Below are 23,851 nucleotides of genomic sequence, written 5' to 3' on the forward strand. Positions count from 1 at the left end.
AATGAGGAAAATGTGTTTTGGGGGGCTCTGGGGCACCTACTGCCTGACTTACTGAATGCTTGCTTCTTTTATTTGGCAGAAAGGAGCCTGAGCAGAGGCATCCCTCAATCTCTCCACTATTCTTTTAATTCCAGTCCAATGAGACCATTTAGCCATCGGCCTAAGGGAGTCACCTAGCTGTTGGTTTCAACAGAGGGTACACTGCAGTTGCCCCAAGAAGATGAACAAAATTGCTGGCAGGCAGAGGAAGGAGGGAGGACATCCAGAAAACAGGTTTCCAATGCAGATTCCAAGAATAACAGAGGGCTTTTAACAGCCTCTTCCAGGGAGGGAGCCCCCGCAACTGCCTTCATCCAGGTCAGTGGGTTATCAAGTAGGTGAGATCTGTCAGTGGCCTCAGGTTAGCGCCTCTCGTATGGCATGTAACACACACAATGATATCAGTCATATGGATCCACAGTATTGCTGAAGGGACGATCAATACAAGTTGACAACGTGGAAGCCACAAAGAACAGTCAACACAGAGACTGGGCCTGAGCCAACCCACAGGGTTATCAGAATAGAGGCTAGCTCAGGGCTGCCAATAGCTGGTCCCCAAACCAATGTTTCATTAAGATGCCATGTGGCCTGTCATAGGTCCATGTGAGGAGAAGGAAGTGTCTGACTGATTCCCAAAACAGGCTGTTAAATCTGGAAATGCATTCAAGGACTTAACTCACGGTCTTTACCACCGGATAAGGTCTTCGTGCCAAAGACAAGAAGGGAAGTTAGCCCCCTCCTCGTTATAAAGAACTCCTGATAGAATCAGCTTAAGGGAAGAGGGGCTTATTTGGTCTCATAGTTCAGAGGGTCAAGTTCATCAAGGTAGAGAACTGGGGGAAATCTGCCGGTGGCAGTAGTTGTCAGCAATGTGGTTTGTTCCATCTTGGTGGATCAGGTGACTTTATAGAGGTCAGGCCAGAAGTAAGCCAGGCTACAACTCTCACTGTTTGACCCCTGTGACCCATGTCTGTCATCCATCCTTACTGTATCAGAGGCTCTATAACCTTCCCCAAAAGAGATTTCCCAGATGAGGACCAAATGTTCAAACACCTGTGGAAAGCATCCCAAAAGGCAATGGCTTTTACTCCTTGTCTTAATGTAACTCAGAGAAGCAATGAATCACACCTACAGTAGCTAGGAAATGCATGTGGTACTCAGCAAAGAGGTTCCTACCCTTGGCTACATAGTGACTTCCTGGGATGCTCAGAAAATGCTGAGGCCTCAACTGCACCCCCAAAGATTCAGATTTGGGATGTGGTACAGCCTGAGAACTGAGGAGTTTCACGTGTAACTGCTGCCCTGACAGGCTCGGGTTGAGAAGGTTCTAAAACCCAGGCGGCAGTTTTCCAAGAAGATCCCCTGTCACTCCTTCATCCCAGCCTAGACTCCTGTAAATCAAAGAAGGGAACTGTTGTCCAGAAGGACCTACGGCATTTCCCCACTTGGGTTTCATTGATGCTTTTTTCTATAAAATCCTAATCCCTTAGGTTAGGGTTTGAGGTGTCTGTCTGTCTGCTACGTATTCACCCATCAGATAGTCCTGAGTGCCCACTATGGGCCTACTACTCCCGTCTGCACGGAGTTTTTCTTCTGTTAAGGGACACAGAGAATAAACAGTAAGACATTATACCTGAGTCATTTCAAAACCCCAAAGGGTAATGAAGCAGAAGGGTGATGGGTATAGAGAGGCAGGTGTGAGGCTCCTGCTGCCTCCAGCTCAGAACGCTGGATAAAACTATCTAGACTGAGTCCTGAGCATGGAGGAGACAGCCTTAGCCTCGGCTAAGAGAAATGTCATCCAGTCGGAAGGAACAGCGCGAGAGCCTCCAGAGTGTCTCCTTGCCCTCCCTTCGGCTCTCCTTCTGCTGTTAGGGTTTCTCTGGATCCCCTGCCTCTGCCTTTGTGATTTGCTCCACCACAGGGGCCATTCATTGTCTTGTCCACATCTGTCCCCACCCCACCCCAGAAGCTTTCCATAAGCAGCCGCTCCTCACTCTGCCCGTTCCAATCCACCTGCAGCGTCTGTGAACCACAGTGGGCATAGACGCGGAAGACGTAATTGCCGCCGCCGGTTTTGCCCCCTTGGCAATGTCCTGAATTTGTTGTGAATCATCACACCCTCGACTCTACTGTCTTGTTGTTTCACCTGGGCACTAGTCTCCGGATTGCTGGTCCTTCAGGACATAGATCTGATTCCCGGCTCCTTTGGAAGTTCCAGTCTCTCCTAGAACAGGCCAAGCATTCATTCCCAGCTCCCCAACAAAGCTATTTACAGGAGGGCTTGACCAGGTTGTCAATAAGAGCTTGTTTAAGTGAAAGAGCTCATTAGCAAGCCTTGCCTCAAAACCACACGGCCTATCATTATCTCCATTTTATAGATGAGGAAACCAAGTCTGAAGAAGATCCTGCCTCTTGGCCACAGGTCACACAGCTAAGATTTGAATCCACATATGTCTTGGATCAGATTCTATACCAAACTATATGACCCAGGCTCACAAAGAGCAAAGGTTAGTACTCCTGTTCTAGATTTTAAAATAAAGAAACAAAAATTTGAAAGAGAATGGACATGGATTGAGGTTATACGGTGTGGGGCAGTGAGGGTCCAAAACTCACACTTCTCCTGACGGTGGCCGAAAATGCTCGTGGAAATGCCAGGCGGCAGAAGGTCAGAGTATGTCCGCTCATTTCTAGTAATCCACCCCTTCTCCTTGTCTCACCCTTCTCATTCTCTCCGTGATTGTTGGAGTGGCAGAAACAAGGGAAAGAGACAACCGAGAACTTGCCCTCCACCTGCATCGAGCGCCCGAGCAAACCCCACAGCCATCTACAGAGTAGGTTTAAGGCAGGTTTAGAAAACCAAAATACAGAACACATGCTCTCACGGTGAAACTCCAGAAAATTCTGGACCTAAGTGTATCCTGAACGCTATTTAGAACTTTCTCGTACTAAATACCCTAGTGAATGTGACCTACCACACGGGATCATCATGAGAACTTAACTGTCAAGAACTCGGGTACACGACAAGCAGCTGACCATGCTTGGTTGAACAAGGCTAGACCTGTTCAAAGAGACTATTTCTTCCTCTATATGATAGCTAGAAGAGGATGATTCGGGATACATATAGACATTTTTTAAGGGTTTTTTTGAGATTATAATATAATTACATTTCCCTCTTCTCTTTCCTCACTCCAAACCTTCTCATACACCCCTCCCCACTCTCCTTCATATTCATAGCCTCTTTTTGCACTAATTGTTATTGCATGCATATACATATATAATCCATAATATGTGCACATATTCTTATATATAATCTGTTCAGTCTGTATAATGTCACTTGTACGAGTGTTTTCAGGGCTGACCGCTTGGCACTGGACAGCTCATCGGTGTGCTCTTCTCCAGGGAGGACTGCCTCTCCTGCTCCCAGCTCTCCTCAGTTGCCTGTGGTCCTTTGTGTAGAGTTGTGGCCTCGTGGACTTTTCTCCATCCAATCTGGGGTGCCCATGGCTGTCATCCTTGTTTAGCTCACACTTGGGCAGTCATGTTGGTGAGACTTCATGGGTATAGTTCCTAATGGATAGATCTACAAAACACTCCTTATGTAGGTTTTTAAATGGCATATTAACTCTCAGTTTAATAAGCGAACTTGCTCAAGAAAACATGACACCTGTGTTATGTGGGACTGCCCTCTCCTTGCCTCCAAAGTACTGTTCTGTCCCCTTGAGTTTCTCTGTGTTGGCCAGAGACAGCTTTCACTGCAGAACCTACAGTTAGAGCAGTGGCCCTTTCCATAGGTCCACAGCACTTAGGGGTAATTGAGGGCACCTAAGGAGAAGGAGGGGGGGTTGAGTCTGGTGGTCACGTCACATAAGTCCCTAAAAATTCCTCGTAAGAAATGGCAATGAAAGACAGAAGTGCATACTGCTTTTGCCAGTGAAAAAGAACTTGGCTGAGCAAAAGGAGAAAATGAGATGGGGAGATAAGAGAGGGGCGGAGTGGAGAACAGTGCCTAGGGAGAGAAAGCATGAAGAAACTGTGGAGGGAAATGTCAGGCGGGGAAGGTCTGTTCGGCCTAAATGGGACCATCTGGGCACCTTGTGTGGTGAGCTGGAAGGAGGGAGAAGGTCCTCAAAGGCCCCCAGACAACCCCAGGAGCATCTGTGAAGCCAAGGTTTGGTTTTGCTTGGTTTACCTGTCTAGGGATTTCCCTTCCAGACCCCAACCAGCTCTTCTGACCAGCAAAGAATGTGTCTGGAATGTTCTTTCTAGGGATACTTCACATCCTAATAATGCCTCTTGGAACGACCTTTTTTTTTTTTTCTTTATCCCTGGAACTTCTCTCGGTTGTTGTATAAGTCATTATCTGATCTGACTTGGGGAACAGATGATTCCCAAGGGAATTAAAGAGAGGTGACTGACTGCATGGCCTGCCAAAAGTAGGATCTTTGTTTCTCCAAACCTACTCCATGGTCAGTGAATATGGTATGTGTGCATTCCATGACATCGCTTGGGACGGAATCGGGGATAGTGGTGCCCCAGTTTTCGGACATAGCCCTCCCGTGACTACCATTACTAAAGAATTCTCTGACAACTGGAAGCTTATACTCACTCCATAATGTCCCACGTCAGCAGCCACAAACAGAGACCATGCCCCGACTGTCACTTGGGTTGCATTAAAGAAAACCCTGGACATGACCGTAGGAATGATGCACAAATGTCCCAGGTGGAATCGCAGATTCCTGGTTGCAAGCATAACCACCGGTGTTGTGCAATGTCTCTGGGCAGCTGTCAAAGCCCCGGGTGTGATGGAGAGTTTAAACAGCAGACTCTCCGACCTCCAGCTCATGCCTGAAAGTCCCTGCCTGTGCTAGCCTGTCCGCTAGGGTGAAAACACACGAAGGTGTTTCCTGCTTCCTTATCCAAAGCCCTGGGGCCTTTGGCAAGTTTTCCTCGGAATGGAGGTTACCAAATCAACTATGTTTGGCTTTGCCCACTCCTCCTACCTTTTGATTGTTCAGGTGTAAGAGAAAGTGAAGAGACGACAAGAGAAGCCTTTACCTGTCCCAGGGGAGCCTGAAAACCTGGTAGGTCCTGCGGACTCAACCTCAGGAGCAGTGTGTAAAGCTGTGTTCTAGTACAAAGTTATATATATATATATATATATTTCATAATAGTTTCCATTGTCCATAAAAAATGATTTACAAGGAACGGTGAGTATTCACCACACCCCAGAGCCTGTATCTGGGAGCAATTAAATAATGACAAAGAAGTCGCGGCTGGTTTGAGAAAACTACTGGGTGACCCCCATCAGGCTTTGCCTTACAGAAAAGAGGAATTCTGCGTCTCTTAAATCAGGACAAGAAGAGTTCATTTCTTCTATGTGGGTACCCCTTGGCTCAGAGACAAAATGGCCACAACAGTTTTAAAACTGTCCAGTCTTTGGAAGAAGTCAGATTACAATCTCTCTCTCTCTCTCTCTCTCTCTCTCTCTCTCTCTCTCTCTCTCTCTCTCTCTCTCTCTCTCTCTCTCTCTCTCGGCAGAGGCATAGATCTCAGGAGCTCCCTAGCCAGCCAGCCTAGCTGAAACAACAAGCTTCAGGCTCAGTGAGACAATCTAGGTCAAAAAACAAAGTAGAGTGATAGAGAAAGACACTGGACATCCTCCTCTTGCATCTAAGTGAACATTCAGAGGTATGCACACCTGTACACACATACGCATTTGCACATATATTACACTCCACACACATATATGATACACACACACAAAAATAAATGAGTGAATGCAGGGTTTTTAATTTAAAAACAAAGGTTGCACAGATTAAAAATATTCTGGGTTCTAAACAAATAGTCCCGTCAACAATCAGGCATGGATGGAGGAAGGGCTCAGGAGTTCCACCTCTCCCTACTGAACTATTTGCTACGGACAGATTCAGAGAGGGGTGGTTGTGTACCCACTAGTGAGCTCACCAGGCTCCAATGAATAGCCCCAATCCAGTGCTCACACAGATGGCCTAATGAGTCACCAAACAAAACCAAAGCTCATGAACCTGGCAAAGGGACTGGTAGGGAAGAGGCAGGATTGGTAGAGATTGAAGGGACAAGGGTGCAAAAGGACAAGAAATGTGAACATACTACATACGTGTGTGCATGAAATTGACAAAAATGAAATTAATCAGTAAAAAGTGTTTTTGGAACATCTTAGAGACATAGTAAAAATATAAACAGTCTAAAGGAACAAAGTAAGCAATCTCCTGCATCAGCACATGCTAACAGTTCCAGTGTACTTCTCGATGGTGGGTGGAGTGACAGAAGTACCCTTGCCTTCAAGGGGCTCCAAATTAGTGTGTGTGTGTGTGTGTGTGTGTGTGTGTGTAAAGAAAGACTTGATTGATTGAAAACAGGCTGCTGTGAGAGCTTACCAAGGATGTGTGTGTGTGTGTGTGTGTGTGTGTGTGTGTGTGTGTGTGTGTGTGTGTGAGTTTTCCTAGAGGGAGCCAGAATTCATCGGTGTGAGGGAGGATAGTCATGTGAGGAGGAGGAGAGTTGGAAAGGCTTCCTCTCAGAACACTTTGGGCTCTTGAATTATTTTTCTATGGTCCCTACCAGATGCTATGAGGACAGAGATCATCTCTGTCTCCCCAGTGTCTTCTTGGATGGATGGATGGATGGATGGATGGATGGATGGATGGATGGATGGATGGATGGATGGATGGGTGGATGCATGGATGCATGGATGCATGGATGCATGGATGCATGGATGGATGCACAACTCTTGGTTAGTCAGATTCTTGGTCAATTCCCAATTCCTCCAAGGAGCCTAATCCTATTTCTAAGATCAGAAAGTTCACTTTCCAAGTCAGACCTCTTTTTCAGGCCATTTGCCTTCAGTCTCATGAGAGTAAAGAGCCGACTGGCAGGAAAGCAGTTTACCTGCCTAAGTGTCTGTCTTACCACTGGGGGTACCTGGTGGGAGACAGAGAGCCCAAGCAGCATGTTTCACGTTCTATTCACAGAGCTAAGCCAGGAGAGTTTAAGACACATCCTTGCTTACGTGCGTTCTTCTTTGCTGCCTTAATGGAAGCCAGGAGAGCTGTCCTGTGGCATAAGAGATGTGTGAGGTCAGACTTCAGTTTACAAGAAGAATGGGTCCAGGCGTACGGGCTATAACGTCTGCGCACAGAGCTGAAGTCATCTCTCTGAGTCTTTTCTCCCCTTGTCCTCCACATGGAGGGAAATATGAAGCCATTTCTGGCAATAGGAGAGAGGCGTGGAGGAAGAGTTGGGGCCGGTGACAGCAACACCAGGTCTTTGATCCCGGAGGACAGGAGTCAAGGATGGATGTGTGGGTGCATGCATGCATAGAGAATATGTCCCTGATCAAGGAACATATTCTCCTTTAGCTATTGTTGTGACTACAAAGTCCTTGTTCAACTTGCCACAAGCTGGGAGGTATAAAACAAATCAGAGCACGAGAAATACAGACTACTATAGACAGACTTACATACATAGCCATCCCTCAGGACCTGCTAGGGATTGGTTCTAGGACCTTCTGGATATCAACATCCACCAATGCTCAGGTCCCTCAGACACAGTTGTGCAGTATTTGCACACAGCCTTTGAGAAGAAATACGCACACACCCTGTGAATACAGCTGCAATTGTTCCTCAGTGTTTTAATGGCAGGTGGTTGGCCCACAGAGTGGAACCCGTGGCTATGGGTGGCTGGCCTCACACTGCAAGGTAGGTTTCATCCTGCAGCTCTTATAGGTCCAGTTGTCCAAAGCCTCCACATCTGCTCATCACATCTCTCCTCTCCTTGCCCTTAGTGGAACCAGGAAGTGCCCTAATACCGCTTGGGAGCACCCTTCCAGCGAGGGTAGCTGCTGTGAATGTCTTCACATGCAGAATGCCTGTCCTAAAGCCACAGTTCCCTGAAGTCACTGCCACCAGGGTTCTCCAAAGGCAGGCATGGCACACACCCAGAGGGCATGTGCATGTGTATATACATATGTACATGTATGCACATGTATGCATGTCCCTGTGGTCATATGTGTACGTGTATGTACTTGCTTGGTTCTAGGTCCTAGTAGTAAAGCCTACTGATGGTGCACTGGCCTACCCTTCCCACAGGAATCCAGTCCCTGCACACACAGATGAGAAAGAAAGCCCTCCAGAGTCAGTACAGAAGTCTACCAGGAAGCAAAGGCCTCCTGGATTCACTTAGAAGGGCACGGTTATAAAAGGCACTGACTGGCTGACATTCTGCTCTACCCTTGGCTTCGGGCCAGAGAGGAGCCAGAACTCCGATGAGGCCTCAGCACTGAGGCTCAGCCTTTCACCGTTCCTTTTCTGTACCTCACCTCGAAGAGGATTCTTGAAGCACAAACCATAGCGGCTCAAGCTGGAAGGGTCAGGGTTCACACCTTCAAGGCCAGATGGGGAAAAGGATACAGAGACTTGTGACTTACCAGTTACAAGTGACGTGCAACCAGTTCATGACAGAGCTCTGACTAGACTCCAAGACCCCCAAAGGCTGAGTCTCTAGAGGATGAGCAACATATCGATTCTTTGCTCAGGACTGAAATAAACAGCTCCAGTGAACAGAAAACCAAATCATAACTGCAAGCCAGACACCGTGATCTGCCAGACTCTGGTAATATTATCTTCAGAACAATAAGATAATATTAATTAGGCCGGGTACATTGCCAGCACTACACACATGTAACTGGTGTGTGACAGGGATGCCGAGCCCCATTTAACACATGGGAAGTCAAGGCTGGAAGAACATAAATAATATGCCCGAGATTGCATGGATTCTGTGAGAAGATGGTCCCCAGCCCTCCTGCTCCCCAAATCTAGGCCTTGATTCACTGTGACACTGGCTTTCCTCAGGAAGGACACAGAGCTGGGTGTCCTCATTTATTTTGGGTCACCATATGCTCAAACCCCAAACTAAGATATCTTCTCAAGGAAATTTAAGACAAAAAGGAAAAAGTTGTCAGAGAGAAACTGATGTATGAACTAGTTGGCTGAGATTACTCGTGGGTGGGGGAAAACTCGTGTGTGTGTGTGTGTGTGTGTGTGTGTGTGTGTGTGTGTGTGTGTGTGTGTGTGTGTTTGCTATGTGTTAAACAGCTCAGCTCTGTGTCTTTTCCCAAATTTGACTTGGCCAGGCTGACAGAATAGAGCTTGCTTTTTCCTAAGTGTTAGAAACTAAAAGATTTATTGTAGCTGGTCAGACACCGTCCATATATACCCAGGCTCATCCAAACACTTGACAGGACGGGTTCTGGAAGGCCTAGCTAATTAGAAGGTGCAGGGGAAATCCGAGGAGCCTTTCCAGGGGCCAGTGCTGAGTAAATTCACTCTGCTCCTTGCCCTCAGAACATCCTCGGCTTGCTCAGCAGCTGGAAGAACTGTGATGCAGGCATCCAAAGCCCTGAGGAAGCGATGTTTCCGTTGTTCAAGCTTCCAAAGTCCTGGCCTTAACCCACATTCAACTTTCATTCTATTATACACAGCGATTATTTGACTCTCCAGTGTATCACATTATCGGCATCATTGGATTTGATTAAAGTAAAGGGCATCGGGGTCACATTGCTGTCTACACACAAGCTGCAAGTGCTAACCCTCACACTCTCCAGGGGGCTCCCCTCTCCCCTGTTCTCCATCCTGCTTCTGTTCAGTCCCGCTCAGTTCAGGAACGGAACAGAACCCACCCACTAGACGCCACATCCTGCACTGGACTCTGGGGAGGGGGAGGGGCGAGATCAGGCTTTCTGCCTTCAGAGATTCCACCCTGAGGGGAGGGACACAGGTGGACCAGCAGACTGCCGTGAAGTCTGAGGCACAGCTGTTCCCAGGTGCAGAAGGCGTGAGGACAGTGCAGACAGGGAAGAATTTCAGAAAAGCTGGCGCGCAGACTGTAGGTTGAAGGATGGATGGGAGCAGTGAGAAGAGGAGAGGGGGCCGGGCGAAGGATGCATATGAAAGCACCGAGGACGGAGCAGAGGGTCCCCAGGCCCCTTTGAGAGTTGCACCTGATCACACATCATCGTACGTGGCTCAGAAGCCAGGGAGTAAGCAGCACCCCCCCACCCTGCCCTCAGCTCTAACCTTCACTCTGTCTCTTGGGTCCTGACCCCTTTGGCATAGGCTCTCTGCTGCTACTACTCCTGGTCTCTTGGATGTACGCCGTGACCTTGGCCACCTGAATTCTTTGAGGGCGTGACCTATAACAGAGTGAGAACACTCCTTCTACCCTGGCCCTGAGTACCCCTAAAAGCCAGGCCCCAAACAGAGACACTGACAGACATGTACATGGATCTATAAATTGTCTACTGGAGCAAGTATAAAAACACGTAAGTGGGAGACATGAAAGAACCAGAGACCAACCTGACTCCTGCTAAGAAGCACTTCTGACACGGAGAGCCAGCGGCGCTGTGCTTTGGAGCCTGGCAGGTTACCCGGTGGTAACATGGTAGAGGTGGTACTACAAACAAGGGCTAAAACCAGCCCGAGAGGCTGCTGCGAAAGTCTGAGCAGTGTGGGGAGAGGAAGTGAGACCTCGCTGCCACACATGGCCAGAGCAGTAATGGCCAGCAGTGAGGAGAGAGGCGATACCTCCCCCCAATCCTTCCGGTGTTTGGAAGCTCATCACAGTGGACCTGACTGCCTCCTGCCCCGTCACCGTCATCATCACCCTCACCGCCAGGACTTCTCTCCTTCCTTCGTGTCCGCCTCTTCCTCCCCCTCCTTTTCTTCCTACCCTCTTTCTCTCCATATTGCCTTTTCTCTCCCCTCATCCTCTTCTTCCTTCTGTCTCTCTCTGTCTCCCTCCAACTTGTCTTCTCTTCCTCCTCCCTCCCTTCCTCCGTATCTCTTCCCTCTCTTCCTCCTCCATATCCTCCTTCTCATCTTCTCTTCCCCCTCCCTCTTGCTCTCTTCCTCTTCCTTCTTTCTCCACCCTCCCTTCTTCTCTCCTCTTCACTATCCTCTATCCCTCCTCCTCCTGTTTTTCTTCTTCTTTCTCCTCATCCTATTCTTCATTGTTCTCTTTCTCCCTGGACCAATGTGCCTTGCCTCCTGCTTCGAACTCACGTCCCTCTGGTGAGAGGAGACAGAAAAGGAAGTCTGGGGTCTGAGAGAGCCCAGGTGAAGAGCAGCTGCCAGATGTCCAGAAGGGGCAGGTGACAGGGAGAAACAGCTATTACAAGTCAGAGCATGCACCCACACAAGGAGAGAGAGAGAGAGAGAGAGAGAGAGAGAGAGAGAGAGAGAGAGAGAGAGAGAGAGAGAGAGAGAGAGAGAACCATAGAGACAGAAGGCTCAATTATAGTCAGGACTTTCACAAGTCTAGAAAACTCCAGAATGCCTGACAAATTGAAAAAAGAAAACTACAGCCTTTGCTCTGGATTCCTTTGCCTTGGGCCTGGAAGGGAAACTACAGCCCTGACAGCAATCCTGCCAGGCAGGAGGTGGTGGGTGAACACCTACTGAATAGCACCCAGGCTCCCATCCATTCTCTGCCTCTCCTATGGCCATCTGCCACCTGTACTGTGAGCAGGAGCTGTCTTCCGTGATGCTGCACAGGTCACAGCAACCTGTTTACAGACAGCTAGAGTTCCAAGGCGCTCTCAGGACAAGGGACTCGGGATGCGTCCAAATGGACAGCAAAGCCTTGGTCAGAGAATTCGTTCCTCCCTTTCTATTTATGCCGGTGTAAACACTCGCCAGGGAAACAAGGCATGTGGGCATGCGCAGCCCTGCGGGCCCTGGGGTGGCTGCAAAAGGCAACTGGAAAGTCACATGTCATAACATTGGAAAGTACATATGCAGCTATTCTTAGGCTTGGAATGTATACACTGTCTGCCTGCCCGGCAGCCCTCGCACAGCGCTCTAGAGCCGTGAAAGTGCCTGCAGCATAAACAAATCCAGAACTCTCCTAGGACAGAGCATTTGCCAATAGAAGGAAAAATTTTATTCAGAGCCTAAGGTAGAAACCTCCTGAAGGGACGAGACAGACCCAGCATCTGTGGATGTCACTGCAGCCAAACAAGGTAAGTGTCCCTAACACTTCATTCCTCGGCAGGCAGACTGCCTGTGCCACCAAAGAACCACAGAAGTGTTTGGTCCTTGTTCCCTATAAATTATATATTTAAAACAAAGCCCAAAGACCATGCAGCCTTCTCTCTAGATCTCGCAACAGCCCACTGTGACCCCTCACTTCTGTCCAGTGACCAGAAGACCACACCCCCAGAATGTCAGCCTTGGGGAAGAACTCACCCCCAGAAAGGGATTCATAGATGAATTTACTGACAAATCTGCTGAGGATCTGGACAAAGGCAAATATTTCTTGCCAAATGCATGGACTGTTTTCTTGTGTCGGGCTAATCTGTGAGTCCCTGGCCATCAACTTTAGGTGAAAGATGCCTAAAATTTGCTGGAGATGCTATGTGTCTCTTATCTCTGAGGATAATCACAGTCTGAAGTAGATCACTTTGTGGTCTGGGGTGAGGATGGTTCCCTCTTCTGCCTTCAGTGTGCTCTGTTTGTGAGCCCACGGACTTGGAAAATAGATAGTGGTGGGAAATGAGTGGAGAATGAGGCTTGGAGCCCCCACAGCTAACCCCTTCGGTAGACACCGCCAGAAAGCCTTGACCTTGCTTCCATTTGGGGCTTCCCTCCTTCTTTGTAGGATGGATGAGGAGTCACCAGATGGGGTTGTCTTCAAAGACCACGACTTCTCCTCTGACTTGTTGAGACAGCTCAATGGCTTAAGGCAAAGCAAGTTCCTGACTGATGTGAGCATCTGCTCCGGAGCCTGGGAGGTCCCTTGCCACCGCAACGTGCTGGCCTCCAGCAGCCCCTACTTCAAGGCCATGTTTTGCAGCCACTTCCGGGAGAGCAGAGAGGCCAAGGTACAGTTGAAAGGCATCAGCGCCACCACCCTCGAGCAGGTCATCACGTACGCATACACGGGAGAGGTGCACATCTCCGCGGCCAATGTCCTCCCGCTGATGGAGGCGGCTGCCATGCTGCAGTACCCCAGGGTGTTTGAGGCCTGCTCATCATACCTGCAGAGTCAGCTGGACCCCAGCAACTGCCTGGGCCTGGTCAGACTCGCAGAAGTCTTAAGCTGCGAAAGCCTGAAGAAGAAAGCCAGGGAGGTGGCCCTGACTCGCTTCCCAGAGGTGGCGGCCTCGGCTGACCTGAAGGAGCTCTGTGCCGTGGAGCTGAGAGGCTACCTAGGAGATGACAGGCTCTGCGGAGAGGAGGAAACGGTGTTCGAGGCCCTCATGGCCTGGGTCAAGCATGACCTCAAGGCCCGGTGGCCGTACCTGCAGGGGCTGCTGGAGCAGGTCCGCCTGCCGTACATCCACCCAGCCTTCTTCCACCACTTCATCGCCAACGACGCCCTCCTCCAGTCCTCGCCTGCATGCCAGGCCATCCTGGAGGTGGCCGGGAGGCAGATCTTCTCCTCGTATGGTCCCAGTGCCCAGGACTGCAAACTCCTGTGGCATATCCCCCCAAGGAGCTCCTACCAAGACTTCCTCCTCCTCCTGGGGGGCCGGAAGGACAACCAGCAGACCACCAGGGATGTCTTGCTCTACAGCCTACAGACTGGCCGGTGGCAGAGCCTGGCCAAACTCCCTGCCCGGCTGTACAAGGCCTCGGCTGTCACCTTGCACCGCAGTGTGTATGTGCTCGGGGGCATGGCTGTCAGCGAGGGCAAGAGTCTCCTCAGCCGCGGAGTCTATGTCTTCTCTCTGAAACTCAACCAGTGGAGGCCGGGGGAGCCCATGCTGGCAGCCCGCTACTCCCACAGGAGCACCAGCCACAGGAACTTCATCTTCTCCATCGGGGGCACTGGAGAAGGGCAGGAGCTCCTGGGGTCCATGGAGAGGTATGACAGCATCCGTGACGTCTGGGAGAGCATGGCTGACATGCCCGTGGCCGTGCTCCATCCCGCTGTTGCAGTGAAGGACCAAAGGCTCTATCTTTTTGGAGGTGAGGACATCATGCAGAACCCTGTGCGCCTTATCCAGGTAATTGACTGGTCCTTCTTACCGTGTTAGTACCAAGTATCTTTGTGCACATGCACGCACGCACGCACGCTCGCACGCACGCGCACACACACACACATAAATACACATGCCTGATATAATGGCATATATACACACATATTCATATGTGTGTCTTCAGTCATGTGAACATACATTTACATGCACATATATAACAGCATAAGCATGCACACATATACATATATGCATACACATAATCATATACAGATACACACATACAGGCACATGTACATATATGCATATGCACACATACATGTGCATGTATTCAGTCCCGTGTACATTTATCCACATGAACATGTATAACAAACAGTATAAATATGCATATATACATACATATGCATATACATAACTATATGGCACATTATATATGCACATATATCATGACATTCATATGCAGACATACACATATACACACATATAATGACAAATATATGTGCACACATACATATGCATGTATACATTCATGGGTACACACATGTGCATGCATATTATATATGTTTATACACTTGCATGTGTATGTGTATACTTGTGTATACATGCATTCATGTGCACATACATAATGGCACATACGTATGCACAGATGTCATAAATATGTTTGTGAATATATGCATTCTTATATATTCATATACATATACATAACTGTATGCATCTGTGTGTATATCCATACACTCTTATTTATCATGGTATACACACATCTATGCACAGATGCATATATATATATATACACATCTATGCACACTATATATATACCTTTGTACATATGCATGCATGCAGATATATAAGGGAATATGCACATGTGCATATATGCATGCACATGACATATATAATAGTATATGTATATGAGAACAAATACATTTATGCTTGCATGTGCATATGTGTACATGTACATGCCCGCATATGTGTACATGTATATGCCCACACAGGCACACACACATACACATGAGCATGCACATAGCATGCATACACACATGCACATATTTGCCTTGTGCAGGGAATGAAGAGAGGAAGGAACTTTTCAGTGTTTTTTTTATTTATGAATTTTTGTTGTGAGACTAACGCAAAGTCACGTCAAGGACACTCCCCATCACAAAGACCTTGTCTTCGCTTGAAGGAAAAATAACCTAGAAGTTCAGGCTGAAACATTGAAAATCATACAGCAGTCCTGGAGTGGCGCCATTAGCCCCCAACTCCACGCCTACTCCACGCCTCTGCCAACAAATCCCCTGGAGCCTGACCTCGGATCACTGCTTGGGATGCCGGCATCTGTGCTTTCTGAAAACCTCAGGAGACTCTAAAGCGTGGCTGGGTCTGGGAGCCTGGGCCTTAACCGACAGAAGAAATTCATCTCACTCACACAGTCCCTGAGAAGTTCGTCAGAGGCTGACTTCAGAATCCCGGATGCTGCCCACTTCGCGCGAGCGTCTAACAACTGCTCCATAAGCGGCAAGCTTCTCCTGCTGTGCAGAAGACCCCACGGTGCGGATTCTGTCCGTCCACATGCTTATACTGAACACTGGCTGCTGTAAAGGCTCTGGAGACCTGGGAGGAAACAGAAAATTACATTTAATCTTCAAGCCGCTTCCAAGACAGCTGCAGTTCAGAATCTGAAGATATGGGTGCTCAGCGCTTGGGGGGGGGGTGTCCTAAAGGGGACCAGAGGGAATCGCAAAGAACATGGGGGTCCAGAGGACGCTGTGTTTGGCTAATTTGAGCACAGAGAAGAGCTGACGGATAAGAAGAGGGTGATAGAGGAGGGAGACGGCAGAGTAGATGGTAAGAAGCTAGAACCAGGAAGTAGCAGAGGGCCTGACTGGGCGCGAAAGAGCTGGCAGCTGAAGAAGTCAGTTATCTGCAGAGGGAGAGACGGATCCTGGGTAAGGGTCCTTTGTAGAAAGACCCAGAAGAAAAGGAGGAGGCACAGCGCGCTGCCGGAGGAACTGAGAGCGTGGCATACAGTTGCCAGGCAGAGCGAGGAGGAGGAAGGCTGCATGTCAGACGGTAGCTGGGGAGCGAACAGGTGTGAGTCCCGTGCAATCCTCATCATTCCCTCCCCATGCTAGCTACCCCAGCAACCTCCTCCACCCAGACGCTGCCTCCAAGCTCCTCCTATGAAAATTCTGGAACGTTCCAGAATGGCCACTGAAGACAAAGCCGTTACAGCTGGACTTTGCAAATCTTGTCAAGAGACTGAGATGGTAACCTAAGAGGAAGGGCCAGAGAGAGCATCAAAGCTTTTCATGCATGGCGGAGAAGCAATCGGATTTGCATTTTTAACCCCCTCCAGACACATGGTTCTCAACCCGTGGGTCATGACTCCTTCGGGGGTATTGAACAACCCTTTCACAGGGGGCATATATCAGATAGCCTGCATATCAGACACTTACATTACAGTTTATAACAGTAGCAAAATTATAGTTATATAGTAGCAGCAATGAAATAATATGGTTGGGGGGTCACCACAACATGAGAAACTGTATTAAAGGGCCACAGCATTAGGAAGGTTGAGAACCACTGCCCTAGATGCTTTAGAGAAGGGACCGGAGGAGGAGATCCAGGGAGGAGAGCTTCCAGAAGCCCAGGCAAAGGATGCTGGTGGCTTAGGCACATTGAGTGGCACGGGAGGGTACCTTCACGCCTTCTTTCTGCAGCCCATACTCCCCGTGACCATCAAGAAGAGCCTCACTCCCCCCGGAAGTACCAATCTCAGTCCCACCCATTGACTTGAACTGGGAGAGGCTCGACTCTGATGCCCAGAAGAGATCCGCCAGAGCGCTTCTGTGGAAAGCTAGACCTCCTCCCACCTCTCTTGACTGTTTTCCCAAATAGCATCAACAAATAGGCTGGTGACTTCACACGGCAAAACGGTCACCAATTTCCTAAGAATAAAACGCAAAGCACAAACACACTTCCAGCTAGCAGATCAAGAAATCCATAGTGCAACCAAACCAAGATCTTCACAAAGCCAAACAAATACAGACTTTGTGAGTGATCCTTTTGTAATACAGCTAAGGAAAGCTGGAAGTGGGTGAATGCATTCATTTGCATGCTTTTCCTACTGGTCTAGCATTAGCTTTGAAGTGGACGTTCTACTCACTTAAATACAGTTTAATATGAGTGCTGAGAGTCACTTACGGAGCAGGTTGAGTTTTCAGGCAGAGTCAGTGGAACCAGTGTTCTTTCCAGAGCTGTCTTTCAACGGTGTCACCAGACAAGGTGGACATATAGAGTCCCTTTCTACCTGGCCTTTGTTCCACCTCTGCTGCTGGATGATGTAAAACAAATCCCATACCATGAGGGAGTATCACTTCCTACCTGGGTCAAACACATCCTTTGTTACCTGGCCACAGTCTCTCTGAGGTACTGTGAGGGTCGAGAGGAAATGATAACTCTGTCTTTGAAACCAAACCCCAAGCTGAGAGAACAGAAAGGTCGGGAGGCAGCCAGCATTTGCCTTCCTACCGAGGATGCTGCTTCTCAAGGAGTGTGTCACCAATGTATTTTCAGATGAAGCCATGGGGCTTCCCAGCCATTGTGACTATACTCAGCCTCCTCCAGGCTTCAACAGGAAGAAGGAATTGATGTAGACCCCAGGGGGGAATCTCGGTCTCAAAAGCGTCCGTCAGGGCACCCTAAGACAGCTCAACAGGTAAAGAGACTTGCCATGAAAGCCACACTAAGTTTGACTCCCAGAACCCAAGAAAAGTGGAGGGAGAGAATAGACTCCATAACGTTGATCCCTGGCCTCCACATGTGCCACGGCACGAGTGTACACACATATACACATGCATACCCACAATAACATAATAATTTTTAAACTATCAGGAAATGTCACACTCCCTCAACAGACCCATGACACTGGTGATCAAGTTGGTCTGGATTGAACCAGAAACTACCGTTTCCACTCAGTCTAGCTGCGCAAGTCAGTTTCTGTGAGCCTCAACAGTCTAATCTGAAAATCGAGGAAGAAATAGTGGCTACCTGATAACTTGTTTGTGAATGTCAACTTCTTCATGATACTTACTGATTTCTTTTAAAGATGTATTTATTTTTATGCCGATGGGTGTTCTGCCTACATAGATATCAGTGTATCACATGGATGCTGTGGCCTTGGGGGTCAGAAGAGGGCATCTAATTCTCTGGAACTGGAGTTCAAGACATTTGTGAGCCTCCAAGTGAGTTGCTGGGAATTGAACCCAGAACCTCGGGAAGTATAGCCAGTTCTCTTAACCACTGAGCCACCTTTCCAGCTCCCGTTTATTATTTTAGAGACAAAGTCTCATGTAGCCCAGGCAGACCTCCCTGTGTAGTCAAGAATGACCTTGACCTTGACCTTCAGATCTTCTGCCTCCACCTCTTGATGGCTAGGATGACAGACAGCACCCACCACACCCAGTTTATGGGGTTCTGGGATCAACACAGGCCTCATACATGCCAGGCAAGCACTCTACCAACCTCCTTACATCCTCAGCCCCAAACTGTTATCAAATGGTAAGAATAAGGTCTTTGATAAGGCTAGAAATTATATTTTATATGGAAAAGATTTCAGTGACAACTACTATGTCATTTTTATCTAGAGACGACTATCTTGATTCTTCTTTTCCTACGTGGAGTCCATCCTTCAGCTCCTGTGCTAAATTTTGCCTATTATCAACCAACTTATATTTGATATTTGCATTTTAAACTGAGGAAATCCACAGAATCATGATTGGATCCGCATTTCAGAGTATGGCTAATGAGTCTTCTCTTTGGTTTGTCTTCTTCTCTTGTTAATCTTCTTTCACAAGAACTCCAGTTCCTCTCAGGCATAAACTGTTCCAAAGCCTTCCTTACATAGCCTCAAACTTATTCTTGGTGCTTTGGCCCTCTTAGCTACACAGGGACATTTAGAAATATAAACATGACCTAGAAATAAAAACTATTGGAAAAAATGATTGGTTTCCTAAATATCCAAGTTGCTCCATTTCTCATTGAAATAATAAAATATCCCAAGAAGGTAAGTGAAATGCCTACCCCAGTGCAGAACTCTTGGTCCAGTTAATGGAAATATAGTCATTAGTTTCATGGAGATCACATGAGTAATTTCCGATACATCCTTCTTTCTGCCAGCCAGAGCTCTTTTATTGATAGTAATACCTACACTTTAAAACCTAAAAAGAAACAGAAAGAAAAATTTCATTTCTGATTCACCTTGTAAATGACTACTTGGGCCAGTGAGACGGCTCAGCAGGTAAAGGTGTTTGTCACCAAGACTGTTGACCTAAGTTCAATCCCTGGAACTCACATGGCGGAAGAAGAGAACAGAAACCCAAACGTTGTCCTCTGAACTCCACACTTACACACACACACACACACACACACACACACACACACACACACACACACCACATCCACCATACCACATACCACACATACACACCACACCACATACCACACATACACACCACACCACATACCACACATACACACACACACACCACCACACCACATACCACACACACACACACACACACACACACACACCACATCCACCATACCACATACCACACATACACACCACACCACATACCACACACACACACACACCACCACACCACATACCACACACACACACACACACACACACACACACACACCACATCCACCATACCACATACCACACATACACACCACACCACATACCACACATACACACCACACCACATACCACACACACACACACACCACCACACCACATACCACACACACACACACACACACACACCCCGCACCACATACACACATATACATACCACACCCACACCATAACACATACACACGCACACACCATACCACACCACATACCACACATACACACACACCACATTCTATACAGACACACACACACACCACATACCACACATACTACACACCACACACACACACACACCACTATACATATACCACACATACACACCACACTACACATTCACCACACATAAACACACACACACACACACCACACACACCACACACACCACAGGGTCTCTCTCCCTCTCCCTCCTCTCTCTCTCTGTAATAAACAACTACGTTTTTTCTCTTTTAAAGAATTTAACTTTAAAATTTGATGCCATGATTCTGTTTCCCCCCCAGGTGTACCACATTTCCAGAAACACGTGGTTCAAGATGGAGACAAGGATGATAAAGAATGTGTGTGCCCCCGCAGTGGTGTTGGGGGAGAGGATTGTCATTGTGGGAGGTGAGTGAACGGAGAATGACTGGCCGGGAACAAACTTGTCAGCTTCTGGGGAAAATGGCTGCTGGCAGGCGAGTGTTACTCTACGGGCAGGTCTTCTGAAAAGCACATCCATCCTCTGAGGAGAGCGTGGAAAACCGGAAAAGCTATTTACCTGGAAGCTTCTTCCTGTCTCTCTATATAAACAAGGGATGGAACTGTACGAGTTCTGCAGAGCTGTTGTGTGATAAAATGTATTATGTGGCTAAAGCCGGCGGGATTGTTCAGACACATGAAGAAGAGATGTTTCCTGCCGTTAACCCTAGCTAGGTGTGGTGGCTCACACCTAAAATTTGAGCACTTGGGAGGCTGAGACAGGAGGATTGTCACTAGTTTGAAGTCAGTCTGTGTTACATAGTGAGTTCCAGACCAGACTAGTGTGAGACCCCATCTCAGAATAATAATGATAATGATACTACTACCAACAACAACAACAATGGTAACTAATGTATCATTTCTCTGTAAATGCATGATATATTATGGTTAAGAGGGCTAGTTTAGGGGTCAAAGAGACCTTGGTTCAAATCCCAACTCTACCATTTAGTGGTTATATACTTTTTGCAAGTTATTCAACTTTCTATGTCTTGGTTTGCCTGTCAGTAAAATAGTGACCTTTAAAATAACTGCCCAGTAGCCTGCCATGGGAATCCATTTCTGTGTTCCCAAAGAAGGTCTCCTTCCTTGAATGCTATGGCTCTTGGGTCACACAGGGGAGCTGAACAGGCCAACGGGGCTGCCAAGGCTACTGGAAGGCAGAGTCTGCCCCTCCTCTACAAATGGCTTGCATGGCTGCCTACATTTGGGCCGGAGCCAGAGAGATCCAGATGCCAGCCCCAGCTCTGCCACATGCCAGGCTGCAGCAGGGTAACCTGGGCATGCCTGCTTTAGTTCAGAGTCCCAGCCTCGTGTGGGCAGGGAGCAGAAGCATGCTTCAACCACTCACCCACAGCCCCAGGGGAAGCCACCCACATCTGTTTTATATGGTATTCAATTTTCAGGTTACACAAGGAGGATTCTTGCTTACGACCCTCGGTCCAACAAATTTGTCAAATGTGCGGACATGAAAGACCGAAGGATGCACCACGGGGCCACAGTGATGGGGAACAAGCTGTATGTGACAGGTGGGCGGAGACTGACCACAGACTGCAACATTGAGGACTCAGCCTCCTTTGACTGCTATGACCCTGAGACGGACACCTGGACATCGCAGGGACAGCTACCTCACAGACTCTTTGACCACGCCTGCCTGACACTCCAGTGCATACCCCACATGGCCAGCCTCACATGAAGGCCACAAGAACCTTTGTTGGTCAAAATGCTGTGTAACACAAAAGATTGGAAAACAGTTCCAAAGGCCTAGAGTTGAAGGAAGTCAAAACTTCCACTCTCTACACAGTAGTCTTTTTTAAAAAAATGCCAGTGGGTGCTTTTTTGATTCCATCCCTACCTCTTGAACCAATGCCAGAAATTGCACTATTATAACTGGATAGGTCTGCATCACACCCCTTCAGATGGAGGCAGGGTTAACGACTTGATTGATGGCCCATACTGCATGGAATCAGACAGAAGATGTTTCCCAGAGGAAGAAAGAATTCTGGACACGGATGGACACACACACACACACACACACACACACACACACACACACACACACACACACACGTCATCCTTTGCATCCAGAGTGGGAGGGTTAGCCCAAGAGGAGCCTTACAATCACTCAGGCCAGGTGACAGCTTGTGAAACTGTTGTGATTGTGACCCTACGTTTCATGGGTACAGCACATTGAAAGTGGGTTCAGTTCGGTATCTACCTAGGGTCTACAAAATTATCCTGCAACGAAAAACATACGAACAGAACCGTGTCTGCTTCTCGTGCCAGCCGGTGCCAGACGACCTTTAAAGCTGCGGGATTAAGCTGGGGTTTCATTTCAGCAACGTGTTAGGAAAATGGCTTTTCTGGGGAAAGCCAACAGATTCCTCAGCAGCAACAGCAACTCTTCCCTCCGGATATCAGGGCTGACCCTCCCTGTGGCCCCTTCAAGTCCAAGTGCCCCTCACCCTCACTCAATGTCAGGCCCACGGAAAAGCTGAAGTGCATCAGAGGCTCTCAGTGAGGCCCCGATGGCATGATCACAGGGAAGACGTTTGGAAACATCGCTGAGTCCCATTCAAGATGGATGCACAGGGGTTCTCTGAGGTGAGGTCCAGAATTCTGTAGTTCCGAAAGGCATCCTAAGGTGACCCTGTCACTCAGCTGTGGTGGAGAATTGAAGCCCTGCTCTGCTGTGTGCACTGAAGACCACCATGGCTACTCTTTCCCATCCCGTCCTGACCAATGCTAGGCGATCTCAGTGTATAAGCAAAGTTGTTTCCCACCCACGGAAGCATCTGGAATAAATTGGCCATTCTGTGGTACATGCTGGAGTCTCTCTCCCTTCCCAGTGTTGCTAAGGCTTCTCCTTTCTTCCCGCGTTCACCTCAGGCTCTCTTCATGAGATAATACTGTGGTCCAGGGACTCTGCCAGCACCATTGACCCTGCCCCTCAGCCTACACGCTGCCCCTTTCTCTAGACCCTCCCCCGTTTTGAGACAAGGTTTCATGTAACCCAGGTTGACCTCAAACACACTGTGTAGCCTTGACCTTCTAACCCTCCTGCCTTCAGCTCCCAAGTTCTGAGATTACAGGTACGTGCCACCATTCCTGGGCTATGCTTCACTGGGGATCAAACCCAAAGCACCGCACATGCTAGACAAGCATTCTACCAACCACAGCCCTGGCCCTAATCCAGCCATTCTCCTTGAAGTCTTTAGTCGGGCTCCTGGTCCCATCTCTTCCTGAACATGGACTTGGTAAGGTACCCAGTGACAAAACGCTGTCCATACAGTCCGATTTCATGTCCTGCCCATGTTGGCTGACCACACAGCACATCACTGCCCATCCTCCACCTTGAGCTGCTTCTGTCTTCCGACTTCCACGACGCCTCTTGCTCTTGCTTCTCCCCACGGTGACTCAGTTTTGTCTCCTCATTTTCATGACTGTTAAATGGGGATATGACGAAAGTTTCAGTTCTTAGTCCCTTTCTCACATCCCCTCTCTCCTTGGATGGCCAAATTCGTAAAATACAGGTAATTGTGTATTATTCTCTTCTGACCTCTGCAGGCACCAGACATGTACATGATGCTCATACACATACATGTGCAACTAAAACATGCATACATATAAAATGTGTGTGTGTGTGTGTGTGTGTGTGTGTGTGTGTGTGTTGTATGTGCTGTGTGTGGGGGTGTGTAGGTGTATTTGGTATGGTGTGGTGTGTGTGTGGGTGGGTGCAGGTGGGTGTATTTGGTGTGTGTGGGGTGTGGGGTGCAGGTGGGTGTATTTGGTGTGTGTGGGGTGTGTGTGTGTGTGTGTGTGTGTGTGTGTGTGTGTGTGTGTGTGTGTAGTGCATGCATGTGTGT

At 48.3% G+C, this 23,851-nt stretch overlaps 1 protein-coding gene across 2 annotated transcripts; it reads left to right on the top strand.

Annotated features, from left to right (window-relative positions):
* The first annotated feature begins 11,868 nt into the window (after positions 1 to 11,868).
* Klhl38 (kelch like family member 38) lies at positions 11,869 to 23,627 on the top strand. 2 transcript variants are annotated; one of them, XM_006990670.4, is made up of 4 exons: positions 11,869 to 12,097; positions 12,736 to 14,048; positions 20,252 to 20,357; positions 21,392 to 23,627. In XM_006990670.4, the coding sequence occupies exons 2-4, from the start codon at positions 12,737 to 12,739 to the stop codon at positions 21,546 to 21,548; spliced, it is 1,575 nt and encodes a 524-aa protein (XP_006990732.1). In that variant the 5' UTR covers positions 11,869 to 12,097; position 12,736; the 3' UTR covers positions 21,549 to 23,627. The 2 variants fall into 2 exon arrangements, with proteins under 2 accessions (XP_006990732.1, XP_006990731.1); XM_006990669.4 differs by having other exon boundaries at positions 11,875 to 12,097; positions 12,736 to 14,086; positions 21,392 to 23,616.
* The last annotated feature ends 224 nt before the right edge of the window (positions 23,628 to 23,851 follow it).

Source organism: Peromyscus maniculatus, chromosome 20, assembly GCF_049852395.1.
Source record: "Peromyscus maniculatus bairdii isolate BWxNUB_F1_BW_parent chromosome 20, HU_Pman_BW_mat_3.1, whole genome shotgun sequence".
Classification (NCBI taxonomy): domain Eukaryota; kingdom Metazoa; phylum Chordata; class Mammalia; order Rodentia; family Cricetidae; genus Peromyscus; species Peromyscus maniculatus.